The 19,809-nt window shown below is 45.1% G+C and overlaps 1 protein-coding gene across 2 annotated transcripts in view; it reads right to left on the reverse strand.

Moving 5' to 3' along the window:
- Positions 1-19,809, reverse strand: part of SIK3 (SIK family kinase 3) — a 390,005-nt gene that overhangs the window by 115,010 nt on the left and 255,186 nt on the right. For both annotated transcript variants that reach the window (XM_082274215.1, XM_082274214.1), the window contains exon 13: positions 2,221-2,376. In XM_082274215.1, coding sequence (XP_082130341.1) covers positions 2,221-2,376 — 156 coding nt within the window. The remainder of the gene's footprint in view (positions 1-2,220; positions 2,377-19,809) is intronic.

Below are 19,809 nucleotides of genomic sequence, written 5' to 3' on the forward strand. Positions count from 1 at the left end.
TGTTACAAGGAGTGTCAGGAGAATTATAACTCAACAGATGGAGACCCGGTCGTATGCGACCTTGCGAGGCATTTAACTCGCAGGCCAGGGCTATGTCGCGGCCGACCCAGCGCGGAGCTCTGGTCTGCAGGCGCTCACTGGCCAGATTGTGGGGGGACCACCTGAACTAGCTATCCAGCCTGCCAGTTGATTGTACATCTCACAGGTAAAAAAAAAAAAAAGACCTCTGTATCTGCTCTTGTGAGGTCTTCTCTTGATTGTAGACTTTGACAATGATACGCCCACCTCATGCAGTGTCCTTCACTTGTCTGGATGTTGTGAATGGGTTTTTTTTTACCATTTGGCGATCATCTACCACTGGTGTCTTTTGTGGGCATCCAGGCCTTTTTATGTTACTGAGCTCACCAGCGCATTCTTCTTTCCTCAGAATGTACTAAACTGTTATTTTGGCCACTCCTAATGTTGCTACTATCTCTCTGATGGATTTGTTTAGTTTTTGAAGCCTTACAATGGCCTACTTCACTTGCATGGACAGCTCCTTTCAACACATGATGTAGGTTCACAGAAATGTATTCCAAATGCAAATACCACACTTAAAATCAACTCCAGACCTTTTACCTGCTTAACCACTTTCGGCAAACCGACGTACCTGTATGTCGGCTTGAATAAGTGGTTGTACCGTGATAAGGCATCCCCCTGGTACAGTTTTTTTTAGAGCCAGCGGTTACCTCCGATGAAGTAACCTGGACGCGACATCACTTCCAGTTCACTCGATTGCCAAGGGCACCGATTTTAAAAAAAAAATGACTATTCAAAAATGCTGATTTTGGCATGCTGAATGCTGAAGTGCAAAGGATGGATTTGGGGTCATTTAGACCCCAGATCCCTCCATAAAGAGTACCTGTCACTGCCTATTACTGTCACAAGGGATGTGTACATTCCTTGTGAAAGCAATAAAAGTGGTCCGATTTGTTATAATTTTTTTTCTATAAAGGAACAATGGAAAAAAAAAATAGGAAAAAATAAACAAAATTTTAAAGCGCCTCCGCCCTGTGTGCTTGCGCACCAAAGAAAATGCATACGTAATTTGTGGTCGTGCCCACAAATCTAAACAGTGTTCAAATCACATATGTGAGTTATCACTGCGATGGTCAGAGCAAGAGCAATAATTCTAGCAAAAGACTTCCTCTGTAACTCTAAAACTGGTACCCATTAAAAATTTTTAAAGCGTCGCCGATGGAGATTTGTAAGTACCGTAGTTTGTCGGCACTCCACGTGTGTGCGCAATTTTAAACCGTAACATGTTAGATATGTAGTCAGCGTGACATCATCTTTCACAATATACAAACAAATTGGGCTAAATTTACTGTTTTTTTTTTTTTTTTTTAAATCAGTGAAGTGTATTTTCTCCCAAAAAAAATTGGGTTTGAAAGACCGCTGCGCAAATACCGTGTGACATAAAATATTGCAATGACTGCCCCATTTTATTCTCCAGAGTCCTTGCTAAAAATATATAACGTTTGGGAGTTCTAAGTAATTTTCTAGCAAAAAATACTGATTTTAACTTGTGAACATGTGTCAGAAATAGGGTTGGTCCTTAAGTGGTTATCCGATGAAGAAATAAAGGAGTAGCCCACACCCACCCATGAAACAGCTTTTGATTCAATTGTCCAATTACTTTTGGTCCCCTGAAAATAGGGGGGGCGGGGGTGGCTATTAATTCCTAAACCCTTTCTCCGATTTGGATGTACATGCCCTCAAATTTAACCCGAGAGTGTGCACTTTCAGCCTTTAACTATAGCTTAAATATGTTTTGGTAAATACCTGAAAGAACGAAAACCTTGCCTGTGTTCAAATATATATGGGCCGAAATGTAAATACATGGAAATGGAAGTAATATGCTTAGCTGATTATTTAAAAAAAAAAAAAAATGGACTTGTAGAATAGATATACTGTATAATAATGCTGCATCAACTTTTCAGAACATGGCAGACACCAGAACTTCAGAAAGCTACATTGCTGTATCTGACTTGTGCACTTTAAACAAATATATGATTATGTTTAAATAAATCATAGATGCGACTGACAGAGGTACATTAAACATGGCAGTGATCTAACTTCCAGGCAATACCAGCACATAAGTTGTTTATTTAGTTATCTGTATGCATTTTTTTACTTTTCATGTACCTAACAGAGAGAAAGCAACAATCAAACACTCACAGTTGTCATTGTGACAAGTGGGGATGGTCCACGTGGCCTCTTCAGGAGTTGTTGTGCATGTAACTGGATGTTCGCTCCTCCATCAGATGCTCTACGCCCAAGAGGCCCCATGCCATTTAGAAGCTGAAGGGTTGGAGGCTGCAACAGGGACTGTTCCTGTGTGTAAAAAATGACAAACACAAGCATACACATCAATGGTTGAACTGGATGGACTGGTGTCTTTTTTTCAACCTCACCAACAATGTAAGTATGCAATCTGTAACAATTCGTATGATATGCTTTGAAATAAAATTAGGAAAGGATTTCATTAGAAAGAAATAATGGAATTTATGTACTCACTGTAAAGTTCATCATCGACAGACACAGCGCTCCATAAATCATAACTTCTGGGTTATATTGCCTCCTTCAGGAGTAGGACTAGGCAGAAAAACACCTGGCTATGCCCATGGGCCGTCCTCAGCTTGGTATATATAACCCCCCTCTCTGCTCTAGGTAATAAGTTTAGTAGCAGTATTTGAAGTATCAGAATAGAGGGATGGGTGCTGTGTCCGTCAAACTCAGGGAAATCGATTTTACGGTAAGTACAAAAATCTAATTTTCTCTTTCGTTCATCGACGGACACAGTGCTCCATAAATCATAACTACTGGCAAGTCCAAAAGCAGTGCCAAAAGGAAAATGAGGGGTGGGGAAAAAACCCAAGGCTAAACTTAAACCCCCTTACCAGGACACAGGAGCTTTACTGGGTCACAGGAGCCCATCTGAAAAATAAAAGTTTAAAGAAAAACACCCCTCAAGAGAGAACCGCCCCTCTTAAACAGCAGTATAAAAAACGTTGCGGCCAAAAGAAGCATCCGCAGATGCCAAAATAGAATTTTGTGAAGGTATGCACGAACGACCAAGTGGCCACCTTGCAAACTTGCGATATTGATGTCTGATGACGGAAGGCCCAAGAAGTACTCAGCGCCCGAGTAGAATGCACCGTGACAGGGAAAGGTGAAACCTGACCTTTAATGGAATAGCCCTGAGTAACCGTCTGTCTGATCCATCTGGAGATGGTAGCCGAAGAAGCAGCCAGCCCTTTTCTTGGCCCATTCGTAACCACATAAAGAGAGTTTGAGCTCCGAAAGGACTCAGTGGCTGCCAGATACACCCGAATCGTACAAACCACATCCAAGGTATGCAAAGCAAATTCCTTGGGATGAGCCAGCTTGGGACACAAGGAAGGCAACACAATGTCCTTATTCAAATGGAAGTCAGAGACAACTTTGGGCAGGAATGATGGACAGGGACGTAGAACCACTTTATCCCTATGGACCTCTAAATAGGGACTGCAACAGCATATTGCCGTCAATTCCGCTACCCTGCGGGCCGAGGTAAGAGCCACCAAGAATGTCACCTTCTGGAAAAACATAGGCAAGGGAATCTCCTAAATGTTCTCAAATAGAGGTTTCTGGAGAACTGAAAGTACTAAGTTTATATCACATGGTGGCAAAAGAGACCGTACAGGTGGAGCCACATGTCGAACCCCTCTATTGAAGGTACAAATTAAAGGGTGCGTGGCTAGGGATCACTGAAAGAAGATTACCAGGGCAAACTTCTGTCCCTTGATGGTACTCAAGGCCAACTTCTATTCAACGCCCTGTTATAGAAAGGTTAAATACAAAACAAAGAAAGGGCGCACCAGCCTAGCGCATTATCCTCAGCGAGTTTATTAGATAAAAATTAAAATCAGCTACTCACAAACAATCGTGAAATTCAGGCACATCAATTCCATAAGACCGCCTCATAGCAGAGGACCAACATCTTTACTGTTTTTTCCAGTAAAGATGTTGGTCCTCTGCTATGAGGCGGTCTTATGGAATTGATGTGCCTGAATTTCACGATTGTGAGTAGCTGATTTTAATTTTTATCTAATAAACTCGCTGAGGATAATGTGCTAGGCTGGTGCGCCCTTTCTTTGTTTTGTATTTACAGTGTCTGGTCGACAGCCCTGGTCGTAAGGGGCAGCAAAGCCTAGCCATAATGGATGCCAAGTACTAGCACGAGTTCCGGGATTGAGGCAGCCTGAGGACCAGGTTCTGAGCGCAGGAGGGGGGTGCTGTCTAGCACTTATCTTTTTTGGAGTATAGAAAGGTTAAAACCTGAGCCACAGAAAAGGATCGAGGATGAGCGCCAATCGACTCACACCAAGAAATGTACGCTTTCCACGTATGATGGTACATCTTGCTGGAAGACCACTTCCTTGCCTTCCCCATAGCAGGGATCACGGATTCAGACAGACCTCTATCCCTCAGAACCTGGCTTTCAATAGCTAAGCCATTAAAACTAATTACTGTAAGGTAGGATGGTAGATCAGCCCTTGGGACAACTGGTCTTCTCTGAGAGGAAGCCCCCAAGGGACACTTATGGCCACAAGACTGATTGCGGAAGAAGCCTGAGCCGAGGATAATACTGGGCTTCCTGTAGCCCTTGGACGGCTGCAGAGTTTGCCAGGGGAACCCATGATCTCGCCACGAACCGCGGTATCCTCCCATGGAGCTGAACCTGCTAAAGGAGCTGCATGTAGGACTATGAAACAGAACGGTCTTAAAGGTAAATACCACCAGAGGAAGGACTACCCTGGTCAGAATTAGAATCGGACCTATGTAAATCAATTCCCTGGACAGGGATAGGGGGGAACCTAGGTAGTTCGGACATCGCCTGAACCTTTGCAAGAATTAAATCCGCTCAAGGAGACTCAGGACCTAAAAAACCTGAAAAGCTTTGTCCCACGTTCTGGGTACCCCCAAAATAATCATTTTGTGGATCCTCTTAAAGCTCATGAAGGAGTTCCACGAAGCCGGAAACCAGCAAGGATGTTCCCCAACCCCAATAATGCTGAAGGGGTCTTGTCTGCGGGTCTGGAGAAGCTACCTCTAGGCTTACCAGCTTACCAGACCAAGGATGTTTGGAACCTCCCGGGGAAGATTTGAAAGATCTATTTCCATTATTCTCTGCCCCAGAAGCATGTGCTAAGAAGGAGGGCCCCAATCTGCCATGAGGCTCCTTCCCTTTCCTAGACTATGACAGGAAGGTACTCTTCCTCCTCGTGATACCCTTAACGAGGTCAGCCAGGGTAGCCCCAAACAGGCAATCACCTTGAAAGGGCAGATCAATGAGAGCTTTCTTAGAGGCTTGGTCTTAAGCCACAGCACGCACCTAACCACCACGGCTGATCTAGCGTTCCCACCACTGAAACTCCTGCGCAGAATAGAAGTGGCAGGTATTCCGGTCATTCTGGTGGCCCCAGACTGGCCTCGCCGGTTTTGGTACACAGATCTGGTAAGGCTGGTCGCCGATGCTCCTTTGAGACTTCCTCTCAGGGAAGATCTGCTGTCTCAAGGGCCGATCTTCCATCCTGCTTTACAGTCACTGGCTTTAACGGCGTGGCTTTTGAAAGCCAGGTATTGAAGAACAGGGGTCTGATTCCTACACTGTTGAAGGCTAGAAAATCTACCTCCAGGAAGATCTATCATCGTATGTGGAAATCATAAATCGTTGAAGGTGCATTCTCGCCATTCAGTGGCTATGATTTTGACCTTTCTCCAAAGAGGGGTTGAACAGCGGTTGGCCTTGGCTACTATAAAAGGCCAAGTGTCAGCTTTGGCTGTGTTTTTCCAACGCCCTTTAGCTATGCATGCTATGTTTCACACTTTTATTCAAGGGGTTCCCCATATGGCTCCTCCGAGACGATCCCAGTTACCTCCGTGGGATGTTAATTTGGTACTGTCTTAATTTGGTAGCTATCTGGGATGTCCTAAAGCAATGCCCATGAGGGGAGGGGACACAGTAACCCCAAAATTGCCCCTGGGCAAGAAAGAGCTTATACTGCTGCCTGAAGTACGCTACTTCCAAGTTGAGTCCCTTCTCAGGCTCTTACATCAACTTGGTAAAATTTTGTTAATGTATGAACTGAAGACCAGGTAGCAGCTTTGCAAATCTGAGCCATAGACACTTGATGATGCACTGCCCATGAAGCACTTACCCTCCTGGTAGAGTGAGCTTTTAACCTAAACGGGGGATCTTTACCCTTTAAGCCATTTTCATGAGCAATGATTTGATGAATCCACTTGGAAATAGTGGAACTAGCTGCCGCTTGGCCTTCCTTAGGTAGGCCCTTCTGGCAGGATAAAGAAAGCATCGGTACTACGAATTAGTGCTGACATTTTTAAAATCGACTTTGACTGCTCGTACGACATGAAGAGAATGCAACAATTTCTCCTTCGTAGTCTGAGGACTCGGAAAAAAGGAAGGTAGAACAATATCTTGGTTTAGATGAAGACCGGAAACTACCTTAGACAAAAAAGGCTAGATGAAACCACCCTGTCCTGATGAAGGATCAAAATTGGCTCTTTAAGGGAAAGAGCGGACAATTCGGACAACCCTTCTGGTTGAGGTTATGGCAACCAAAAAGACCAAATTTCCTTATCAAGAGATCCAAGGGAATATGCCCGATAGGCTCAAAGGGTTGCTTTTGTAGCAGAAACACCACAAGATTTAAGTCCCAAGGACATAGGGTTGGCTTGACTGGCAGAACAGTGCGAATGAAACCTTGCAAAAAAGCCCACACCAAGGAGTGTGTTGTTAATGGTTTCTGAAAGAAAATAGACAAGGCGGAGATTTGCCCCTTAATGGTCCTAATGTCAGCTTCAGGTCACTCCTATTTAAAGAAAAGAAAGAATTCTTCCAATAACATACTTAAGAGGATGCCATCTCTTGGATTTACACCAAGAAATGTAGGATCTCCAGACCCTATAATAGATTCTCCTAGAGACAGGTTTTCTGGCATTTATCAACGTAGCCAGACCCCACGATCTCTTAAGATTCTGATCTCAATAATTGAACCGTCAAATTCTGCGACCATAAAGTAGGGTGGAATATGTGACCTTGGGAGAGCAGGTCTGGATGACGTGGAAGCAACCATGGCTCCTCCACTGATCATTTTACAATTTCTGCGAACCAAGGTCTCCTGGGCTAAGCCGGAGCCACTAGGATCACCGGCTTCTCCTCCACCTGAATTCTGCTCAACAGATGTGGCAAAAGCTGGACTGGAGGGAACACATAGATCAGGTTGAACTGAAACCAAGGAATCACTATGGCATCCACCCTGATCGCGATCGGATCCCTGGTTCTGGAAACAAACCTGTCAAACTTGTTTTTGAACCTGGGCGCCATTAGATCTATGTCGGGAGTACACCAACGTTGGCAAATCAGTTGAAAGACCTCGGGATGCAGAGACACTCCCCTGGAAACCACTGCTGGCGACTTAGAAAGTCTGCCCGACAGTTGTCCTCCCCTGGTATGAAAACCGCTAACAACATGGAACATGACTCTGCCCAAGACAGGATGTGGTTCACCTTCTTCTGATTGGCTTCTGGTTTCCCCCTGATGGTTGATATAAGCCGCCAGAGTCGCGTTGTCAGACTGAATCCCGACAGCACACCCCCGCATTCTGGTCATCCAACAAACAAGCGCCAAACGGGCTGCCCCGACCTCCAAGATGTTGATAGGTAAAACATTTTCTATCTGAGACCAGCTTTCTGAATGGAGTTTTCCTCCAGGACTGCTCTCCAGCACACAAGGCTGGCTTCTATGGCTACTACCTTCCAGGTCACAGGCAGAAAAGATATCCCCTTGCTTAGGTTGCAGAAGACCAGACACCAGGTCAGATCCTGTCTTACCCTTGGAGAAAGAAACAGTGGAATCCAGAGCTCAGAGTTTTCTATTCCAAGCGGACAAAATATTGTTCTGGAACAGTCTGGAGTGGAATTGCGCATAAGGGACTGCTTCGAATGAAGAAACCATCTTGCCTAGCAGTCTCATGCACAGCCGAATAGAGGGAAACTTTTTACCCTCTTACCAATCGCACCAGACCCTTCAAGGCATGAACCTTTTTTGATGGTAGGAAAATCTTTGACTGAGCAGTATCGAGAATCAGACCCAAATATTCCAGAATTTGAACAGGCCCTTAAGGCAGAATTTTCTAAGTTCAACCTAAGCCAGATTTTCTAAGAACTTGAAGGTCCAGGAAACATCCCGTCTCAGACCTGGTCTGATCGATTCTTGATCAGCAGGTCGTCTAGGTAACCCATTACTGAGATGCCTTGATACCTTAGAAGAGCCAACAACGAGGCCAAGACTTTTGTAAACACCTGGAGATCTGTGGCCGGACTGAACGGCAGAGCCACAAACTGAAAATGGGACTGTCCTAATGCAAAAGGCAAAAACCTCTGATGAAGCCTGACAATTGGGATTTGGAGGTAAGCATCCTTGATATCCTATGGAAGCCAGAAAATCTCCTCTTCCTAGAGAGGCTACCACAGAGCGGATTGATTCTATGCGAAAAGACCGAATGGTCAGATACTTGTTCAGAGCTTTGAGATCTAGAATGGGTCTTACCTCGCCATTTGGTTTTGGCACTGTAAAAAGATTTGAATAAAAACAACCGTGAACCTTTCGTTGGTTGGAACCTCCACAATCACGCCCTGCACCCATAAATGTTCCAGGACCTGAAACAAGGACTTCTTTTTTACTGGGCAAACGGACATTTGAACCCAGAAACCGAGAATGAGGAAACTCTCAGAACTCTATCATGTAGCCCCGTGCCACTGTGGACAAGACCCACCTGTCCTTCACCACTCCTTTCCAAGGTTCTGAGAACTGTAGGAGCCTTCCCCCCCACCCGAACGAGTGGGGGCACCCCCTTCAAAACGCGGATTTGGAACCTGATTTAAACGGCAACAATGCACTTCCACCTGAAATCCTCTGGATGTATTTATCCAGATCCTCACCAAAGAGATGTTCCCCATGGAAAGGAAAAGCTCTCAGTAGTTTCTTACAAGGTAACTGCCGACCAAGTACTCTGCGCATATGAACAGAGAGAAGAGCAACTCGGTAAATCTGTTGGATAAAATCCTTAAGGGCATCTACCACAAAACAGAAGGCATGAGGAAACCCCGCCAAATCTTCAGAAAACTCCCCCTGAATAGGCAGACTTCTAATCACCCTTTAAAAAGGATCCTTCAGGATTGAAAAACTCTTATAGTCGCTATAGCTGATTGAACAGCAGAGCCAGAGATGGCAAAGGAAGCTTTAACTAAGGATTCCAACTTTTTATCTGCAGGATCCTTAAAAACCTGGGCATTATCAACCGGACAGGTCAAATTCTTGTTCACAGAAGAAATAGCAGTGTCTACCGAAGACATACACCACTTCCTCGTGAATTTCTCCTCCATAGGAAAAAGTAAAGAAAATCTCTTTGGAGGCATGAACAACCTGTCAGGATGATCCTCATACATCAGCTGTTCCAGCAGGGGGTGTAAAGGAAAAGCCTGGGAATTCTGCTGAGGGTGCAAAGAACCCAAAGAAGAAAAGGAGGCTTCTGACATTTCCAGAGGATGTAATTTAAACCCTGTCCAAATCATTTCGGTGAGGGACTAAATCAGTAGCCTCTGAAAGTGAGATGCTGAAAATGGTTCCTCAGAATCTGAGCAATCAGAAGAGGAACAACCTTCAGCCTGCCCCGCTTCCAAACAATTAACAGCCACCTCTTCAACGTCTTCTGCCCAATCTGCCTCTAAACCAGAAGCCCCTGCAAGACCTTGAGAGCCTAGTAGCTCTGATGCATCCCTGCTGGGCCCAGGTACAGGGGTATCCCGTTTTCTCCTGCCCTGTGAAACAGAAGCAATCATTCCGGCTATTTTTACCTTGAAGGCTAGCCAAGGCAGATGCCAGGTCATTCTTAGTAACATAGGTAGACACTGAGGCATTGGCGGTAGCAACAATACCGAATAAGCGTAATGGCTCAGATTGACAGTTGCTTCAGGCCTCTCAGGGGAAGATAGCACAGCGGTAGCCAAACTAGGACTATTTAATCCTGAGGCAGGAACACTTGTCCCTTTCCCTGAAGTGCCTCCTGCCCACTTATTTTTCTAAAGTAAGACCCAGAAGTAAGGTAACAACTTCTGGGTAAGGTAACCACCTGTTGCACAAAAGGTAGAAAAAAACTGTGATCCAGAACTGTACAGCTATCACAGTACAACTACCCTTCTCCTACCGTGCAGCTGTGCCCAAGCCTCCAAATTCACATGCCCAAACAGAAACTGAAACCTGCTCTATGTCCCATATGTCCTGGTCAGCAGCTCAGCTTAGCAGAGAAACGGTCACATCCAGCAAGCAACACCGCTTAGAATAGTGAGGCGATCCACGTGCACACCTGTGACGTCATCCGTGCGCGCCCATAGGAATTTACCGCGAAACAGAGCCAAGCTGACCGGAGAGTTCAGACACCGAAGGTACAGGCACAATACATTTCTGCCAAACAGCAAAATCTAATGGCCAAAACAAGGTACTACAGCCCAGGAGAGAATGTGCAGTTCCTTCTTTTTTTTAAAAAAGAGGGAAAAAGGAACAGACTTACCAGTTCCGCCACAGGGTCCTATACAGGACCAAAACACTCACCCATCACGGCGGGCTTTGTCAATCAGACCTTCAAGGACCAGGTCCCCCTTTTTCAAGGGGTCCACATCCTTGGACCTGTAGAGCACCCTGCTGGCAAACTCCTTGGGATAATAAATATCCAGGGTTCTATTTATCAGGGTCCAGCGCCCAGATAGGTCACATTACAGGCAAAACCTCGGGTCTTCTTAGCCGAGGCTCGGGTACCATCCACTTAGCGCTTAGCCATCCAAATGGATCTGATTAAAATGTCCCCCTACTGGGACATCATTTAAGATTAAAGAGCTTTCACAGCCATGATGACCACCTTCAAGACATTGGCGAAAAAAAACTGAAGTTCTTCCTGTATGGGAGGGGTTATATGGGAGGAACTTCCTGTCTATTGGTTGCCAGTGTTCAATCACCTAAAGGTAGCGTATAACCCAGATAGTCATTATTTCCAGCTCTGTGTCCCATGATGTATGATAAAGAAAAGGTATTTAGCAATTTATATTTACTTAAGTAATTGCATCTCCATGTTCTGTGTACTGTGGGAAACAAGATACAGTGAATGCAGGGTCGTGGGTTTAATAACACTTTAAGTCGCTTTCCTGCATTTTCGAGCAAGTTTACCTGCCTTTTTAATCTGTTTAGATGGGCTAGGCCCATGCAAATGCATAAATAAGGGCACATCTCCTAAATATTTGCACTATTTAAATGGGTACTACTAACCATGCTGCAGCTGCTTGTTATAGCATTTAGCTAGGTTGGATTCTGCTATCTTGTAACCTGGGCTCAGTCCTTGCTCTTGTCATCCTATCTGTGAAGGGATCCTAGTTCCAGTACCTGAACTCCTCTCTCCCAGGTTATTTTAACTCCTGATACCTTGCTTAGTCCTATAGTCCTCGTTACTGGCCTTGCCTGTTCTCTCTCACCATCTGGACTCCCTTTATCTGACCACCTACACTGACCTGACATTACTAGAATGCCATCTGCCCTGACCTTGGCTTTTCAATGATTACTCCCTGCACAACCCTTTTGCTTACATGCTTGGCTCAATACCCCAGCCAATGATTTTTGCTCCTCACGACCTCTCTCTAGCTCACCTTCATTATGAAAGACCTCCAATTAAGGTCTGAATCTGAAGAAGTACTAGCGACTTTCATAAAACAGCCTTGAGTGGTGGTAAACCGCCCACTTTCACATGGTTTACTGCACTGCACCTGGTGTGCAAAATCCCTAAAATGTAGTTTGCAAGACCGAGTTAAGTGGTCAGTAGAATGTAAAACCACCCCAACCCCTACACCCCCACAATAAATCTCCCTGTCTTGCACAAATCACTCCTTCCAAAATCCTCTCTCCTAGCACAACCCCCCTGCTAAAACTGAAAGCTGTACCCAATTTGCCCATGGCAACTGATGACATCATCAGGTCGGAGGATGCGGGCGGCTTAGACCGTTTTTTCCGGGCAAAATTACAGATAACTTCATAGAGGAGAGAGGCTTGAGGGGGAACAGGATGTGCTCTCCCTCCTCACTGTACACAAAACCTAACACAGTAACCTTTTCATGGTTGGACTGTACAGGGCTTTGTGTAATTTTGCCGCGGAACCCCTGGGGACTCTTTTCAACACCCCAGGATCCTGCAGCACGGCAGGCAGAAAAAAAATGGGATTTTTTACTTACCGTAAAATCCATTCCTCTGATGTTCATTGACAGACACAGTTCCTGATATTCATAACCATTGGGTTAAACTGCCCCCTAGAGGAGTTGGACACTAGGCAGAAAATAATTTTGGCTACACCCATGGGAAGCCCCAGGGGGTATACTCCTTCTCTCTGCTATAGCCAATCAGTTTTGTTACAAGCAGTGTCAGGAGAATTATAACTCCACAGAGGGGTGGGTGCTGTGTCAGACAATGAACATCAGAGAAATGGATTTTACGGTAAGTCAAAAATCCCATTTTCTCTTTTGTTCATTGACGGACACAGCTCCTGATGATATTTGTAACCATTGAGATGTCCCAAAGCAGTGTTAAACATGAGGGATGGAAACAACAAAAAAATTCCCAAGGCTAAACATTAGCCAACCAGGCAACAGAAGCTCGACCAAAAAACTGAAGCCCATCTGAAAAAACCAACACACCCTCAAAAAGGATCAGGTCCTCTTAAACAGCAGCCTGCAAAACTTTGCGGCCAAAAGAAGCAACCGCAGATACCAACACATCCACTATATAAAACTTTATAAAAGTGTGCACCGACGACCAGGTGGCTGACTTGCAAACCTGCATCAAAGCCCAGGAGGCACTAGTAGAGTGCACCTTGATAGGGAAAGGAGGAACCTGACCCCTGATGGAATAGGCCTGAACCACCGTCTGTCTGATCTATCTGGAAGAGGTCGCAAAGGAAGCAGACAACCCTTTTCGAGGTCCATCTGTGAGAACAAAAAGTCTGACTTCCTGAAAGACTCCGTAGCTGCCAGGTACACCCTAATTGCCCGGACCACATCCAAGGCAATTTCCTTCAGTTGTTTAGGCCTGGGACAATGGGAAGGCAACACAATGTCTTCATTCAAAAGAAAATCACAGACAACCACCTTATCCATGTGAATCACCAGCTAAGGTGAACAACAGGATAAAACCGCCAGTTCCGACACCCTGTGCGCAAAGGGGATAGCCACTAAAAAGGCCAACTTCTGGGATAGCGTAAGGAGGGGAATCTCCCCAATATTTTCAAAGGGAGGCATCTGTAGAGCTTAAAAGCACCAAATAAAATCCCAAGGCAGCAACGGAGCCCGCACTGGAGGAACCAAATTTCGGACACCCTGAAGAAAGGTACGCACCATGGAGTGTGTGGCCAAAGGTCGTTGGAAGAAGACCGCCAAAGCCGACACCTGGCCCTTGATGGTACTCAAGGCCAATTTCTGTTTAAACCCCATTGAAAGAAAGATTAAGATCCGAGCCACCGAGAAGAAGCGAAGAAAAACCCCAAGAGACTCACACCACGTTAATGTAGGTCTTCCATGTACGATGTAGGGAGTAAGGAAACCTAAGCGCTGACCATATAACAGGATGTAGTGCGTGGAGGGTAAGATAAATGTAAAATAATGACTGGCAGCCAATTCTCTGTAGTGTCACCACATATGTAAAAGCATAAAAATATATTAAAAAATTGGCGCTAGTCAATCACAACTAAATCTCATAAATAACAAGAATACCAACAAATAATAAAAATCACATGGGTGATATAAACTAATATAAACTAAGCAATAAATGGTAATCTCAGCAGAGAGCGATAAATAAAGTGCCAATAGCAAGGTGATGGTGAGGTAGAAAAGTGCACTGTGCTAAACGGTGATCATAAACTTGAAGAAGTGTGAACCGAATAGGGACTACACTGGTCACTTAAGAGCTAGAAGGTAAATGTAGCAGTTAGAGGTGACAATGAGTAAAGGTGCACTGTTCTGAAAATGATCAAGTAAAAATTATGATCAGAGTATTGAAGCATAAAACAAAATGTTAGATATAAACAATGCTACAGCATCAAAGTAGCAATAAAATAGTGGGAGCGAGATAAAATCGCACTGTATAAAAACACAATAAACCCAAAAATAAGTGGGTAAAATAACAGTAATGAAAGGGCAGTGCTGAGACACCCTAAAAAGGAGGTAATAAGTAAAAAATACACTTGAAAGTCCTTGTTCATCAAAAATGCATATAAAATGTTCGTGCACTCTCAAACGAGAGGATTTTAGCATGAAAGAATCGGTGATGGTGTCTTCACAAGTTGCCGGTAGTGCAGGAAACTATATCACTCAGTAGTGAGCATGTATCCATAAATAAGTGAAATGGCCGCTCACCTCCAAATCATTCATAAAGAGCGTTTGTACCAATAGGTAGTAAGGTACAGGAACAAAGGACGAACAAAGTTTGAGCTTCAAACCTCACCAGGATCCTGTACTTATTGGATGATCGATGTTGGATGTCTAAGTGATTGAGGAGATAATCTTAACAGGGACCCTCCCTTCCCCTCCCGGGCTACCGGAAAGCGGAGAAAATTACCTGCAGCTGAGACCTGGTCTTGTACTACCCTAAACAGACCCTGTAACCATTCTGGAGACAGGCGCAAGATGGAAGGAAAAAAACCTTCCCGGCGGATAAGAGCAAAACTCGAACTTGTAGCCGGACCGAATGACCTAGTGAACCCACTTGTCTTGCACCCGGTAAGTTTGAAGGTCTGGAAACAAGCAAAGACGTTCCCCCACCCCCAATACAGGTGAGGTTGCACCTTCATGCAGAAGGAGTCTTGTCCCTGGGTCTGGATAAGCCTGATCTTGGCTTGCCAGACCAGGTTCGTTTTGACCCTCCAGAAGAAGCCCTGAAAGGCTTCGAGCACTTGTCAGTCGACCCTGAGGGACAAAAAAACTTCTTATGAGCTGAGAAGGAAGGCCCACATCTACGACGAGGTTCCTTGCTTTTAGTAGCCTGCAGAAGAAAAGTACTCTTCCTCCTTGTGAGACCTTTAATGAGGTCCTCCTGGGTAGCTCCAAACTGGCGATCTCCTTCCTGCGCGGTCGCAGACGTGGAGGAATCAGCCTCACTATCAGAGGATTCCAAGCGCGTGGTTGCAGATCCAGCAGGGTGACCCACGTCCGCGACAGCTGAATCAGATTCAGGATCTGATGAGATAGATGAGGCGGGGAAAGGCAGGCCCGCAAGTCGCCTCCACCCAGGTCACAAGTAACTCCAGGACCGACATCAGTGCATGGGTGGACCCGGAAAGCCCTGTAGCCTCAGAGAGGGGGATCCTCAGCAGAGAGGGTGAGGAACCCACCAGACTCACCACCCGCAGAAACAGGCACCTGCAGCCACCAGGAGAATCTGCACTACACGTGCGGCAATCAGGAAATAAAATGATCCAGGAGTCAGCACCAGGGGATGAGGAGGGGCTCCCACTGCCGAAATCGCCACCCACAGGGCTCCGCTGTCATTGCCGCTGCTATTTCCAACAGCAAATGACAAGAAAATGGCCACCAGACTACACAAACATGGCGGCCGTGTAAAGAAACACATAGGCTACAACAAAATGGCGGCCTCGTGCGGCACTACAAGGCTTACAGGGACCCAGTAGGGAGAACAGGCCCTTAAGGAGAGATCTAGGCAGGACAGGGGGCCCTGGCGGCGCACCATCCCCCCCCCCCCCCAGCCCTCTTTGCCAATTAGCTCCCTGCCCCATCCCAGGGAAGTGGCCAGACTACCCAATTAGCCCCTTAGCCCCTGCATGGGGGGGATGAGGGACTTGGCAGGGGTGTCCACAGACACGACGTGGTTCTGTACTCCGTCCTTTTATTTCACCTCCACACAAACTGCACAGGAAGGGGAAATCCAACCAAACTAGACAGGAAGGGGAAATACATCATAGAATAGGAGGGAATACTGAAAAAGATGCAGTAACCGAAATGACCACAAGATGGCAGTATATTAAACAACTATATCCCTTGTACATGAAGTTAACAATCTCACTCTCTTCTTAAGATAAAAAGAACGGGTGAGTTTGACATAAAACATTGTCACACAAAAATGATTTTCAGAACACAGTAGCATTCAAGTAAGTGTGTGTATTTAAACAAACAAAAAAATACCAAGATATATGCTCAATGGACCAGATTTTACAGTTTCCATACACCCTCATACAGCGCTTTAAGAAGCATAAGAGAGGAAGCACCTTTTTTCGTCAAACAGTCAGCAAGTTGTGACTTGGCTGTTGACCAACGCACTTCTTTGATTTTATTAGCATGTATGAGCTCTTTGACACCGCTTATTTCTAATCTTAGTCTCTTCTCTGTGACCTGTTTTGTAGACTTAAGAGCGTCAAACAGGGAATGGTTATCAGTAACACAGATAAGAGGAAGAGCATTAAGATCAGCTTTACCAGTAGTGAGTTCAGAGTAGAGCATAGCCAAGAACATAGCATTGTCAATACCATCTGACATGGCAAGGGTTTCTCCTGCCAGTGTGCTTCTTACCACACGTCTAATTTTTTTAGATTGCCAAAACAGTGGGGAGAACTTTCCTGATTTTTCCATGAGAGCAATTAGAGCCCCACCCTGTGTACCTCCATCTGGAAGATTGCCCAGTGAAGCATCACTGAATACTACCAAACTCAAATCCTCACTGTTACCCAAGTATTGAAACTTAAGTGTTACCTTCTCTGACTTAAGTTTACGGATCACTTTGTTCACTTCATGTATGGACTGAACAGTAGCATTCTTAATGTTGGATGCTAGGCTACATGTGTCAAACATAACATCTGGTCTTGTTTGTTTAGCAACCCACAGAACCTGTCCTATTTTGGATCTGAGTTGTTCTCTTTCTTTCTCATTCAGTGGGGCCTCTCTCTGTACAGCACGTGTTGCCTGCAAATGAATTGGTTGTAGGTTTTCAATATAACTGTGCTGATGCACCTGCACTACACCACCCACAGTAGCAATGTTCATCCCCACATATGAAAAACTCTCACACTCTTCACGACCCACGTGAAATGCAGATTTAAGCACAGGGATGACATTAGCTACAAAATGCTCTGAACCTGCCCAAAAAAAATCATCCACATGGCATGCCAGTACTCCTGTCACCTCAGACTGCTCATTCTGCCAATAAAACACTGCAGGATCAACCCGTGACATTTTACCCCCACTGTTCAGCATGAGTTCTTTGACCTTGTTGTACCAGTAGAGGGAAGCATCTGCAAGTCCATACACACATTTCTTTAGTTTCCACAACACATTGTCCACGCTCGCTTCTGGAGGGGGACGAATGTAAATGTCTCTTGAGAGTTCCATTCCCTGCAAAAAAGCAGACTTAATATCCATAGAGTTCACTTGCCATTTATTTTGACAAATAACAGCTAACAGCAGCCTGAGTGACTCTGATGCACATGTGGGAGAATCTTTCTGTAGTTCATGCATATTGGCCTCTTCAAAACCTCTCGCCACAAGACGGGCTTTGGGAACAACACCACTAGAAGTTTCCTTTAACGTACAGACCCATCTAGTAGAGATACATTTTTGACCTTTGTCTGTGACTACTTCGTAAACATTATTAATTTGCCAGTTTTCAATCTCTTGTTGTTTAGCAGCATCAAAAGAAATGTCTTTGGTGATAAGTACATCATCATCGGTGTTTTCACACCCAGTGAGAAGATCGTCAACTTGTGACATGTCTAAAGCTTCCTTTTGACCCTCGCTGCCATTTGGTTCAAGATACTGCACATTGTACCAGTTTCTATATTGCCCTCTTGCTTTCCCTGCTCTGCCTAAGACTCTGGCAGTGTGTTCAGCACCATCATCTCTGTTTGTAAATGTCACTGTCTGACCTTTTCTCAGTTGGACACCCGTGGAACCCCCTGTATTAGTAGTATTAGTTTGTCTCACATCTTCTCTATCGTCAGTTTCTGTGTTTTCAGGGATTTGCACTTCGCTATTGGCACTCATTTCATCATCTGAATTCTCTGACCCATCAGTGTGGATTACATTTTCTTTACTATTTTCAGTGATATCAGGTAGTACAGGTGTATCCTCATCCTGTGCATTAACTTTATTCAGTCTGGACTGGTGTGCTCTAACAAGGATACCACCATGTCTGACAAACACTACAGAGCCATCTTGACCGATAACTACAGCTGGACCTTTCCACTCTGTACTGTCTGCTCGTTTGTAGTACACTCTGTCTCCTGTCTCATACTTTTCATCTGTAGGCCTGAGCTGCTTTCGTAAAGCTCTTTTTATTCTTTCTGAGCATTCCACCTCTGTGAATGCTCTTCTGGAAGCATGCAATGCTGCTAGGTGCTGTCCTACTCTAGTACTCATAGAAGTGCCTTCTAGAGCAGGCAGCTCATTAACCAAAACGGAGGGAAGATTAGGATTGTGACCAAACACCAGCTGGTGTGAACTATAACCATGCACATTGATCATACTGTTTTTGGCCATTAGAGCCCAATCTAGAGCAATCTGCCAGCCACACCCATTTTCCCTTTTCACCTTCAGGAGGATCTCAGTCAGAGTCATGTTGTGTCTCTCCAGCAGCCCGTTGCTCCAAGGACTGTATGCCGCTGTGGTCTTCATCTCGATGTTGAATTTTTCTGCCATCTCTCTTATCTCCTCATTGTTGAACTCACCACCGTTGTCAGTGTAAATCCGTTTTGGGGCACCATGAACACTTATCCACGAGTGAATGAAAGAGTTGACGATCTCAGATGCTTTCTTTGTTCTCACAATGTTTCCAGCGCTGAAGCGTGTGAAATGGTCGATGATGTGGAGGTACCATATGCCAGGTTCCAGCTCATGTAAGTCCATTGCCACCGTCTCATTATACTCTGAGGCTAAAGGCAAACCGACAGCAGGCCTGGGCTTGGTCCTGCTGTATCTTTGACATACCTCACAGTCACGGATGATCTCTTGCAGAATAACTGGACAGTCTTTGTCAGTATTTCCAGAGCTGAGGATAAGCCTTTGCAGCCGGTCTGCAGAGGCATGGCCAAACTGCTTGTGAAGCTTCAAAAGGACTTTACGCTTCTCTTTTGTAGACATCGCTGCTGTGATGACAAGGACTTCACTTACATTGGTGTCCACTTCAGTATTACCATCTCTAATGTCAACACAGTAGTGTCCCGAACTAGTGAGCTCAAGAGGCACTGGTTGCTTGAACATGACAACTTTGTCATTCTCCATGTCTAAGACAGTTCCCGCTCTCTTTAGAGCCATTTTGCTCAGCAATAAAGGAATATCAACAGGAACAACTTCCGTTTCAATGTGACATTTTGTTGGTCCGATCTTAGCGGGAAGCTTTACCTTTCTGTTGGAGTGTACCACCTGACCATCACCAAATCTGAAAGGTCTGCAGCTTGAAGATTCTGTTTGCATCAGTTTGTTTATTTGGCTTTGGCTCAGGTCTTTCATGTAACTATCCAGCCACTTTTCACCACAGACAGTACGTGTGCATGCTGTGTCAATGATAGCTGATCCCAGTGATTCAGTTAGGAAAATCTCAGAGTCCGTCATAACTTTTGTAAACAGTGTAATGTTACATTCCTCAACATTTTCATCTTCTGCTAGCTT

The sequence above is a fragment of the Pelophylax lessonae genome, assembly GCF_965119305.1.
Source record: "Pelophylax lessonae genome assembly, chromosome: 12".
Classification (NCBI taxonomy): Eukaryota; Metazoa; Chordata; class Amphibia; order Anura; family Ranidae; genus Pelophylax; species Pelophylax lessonae.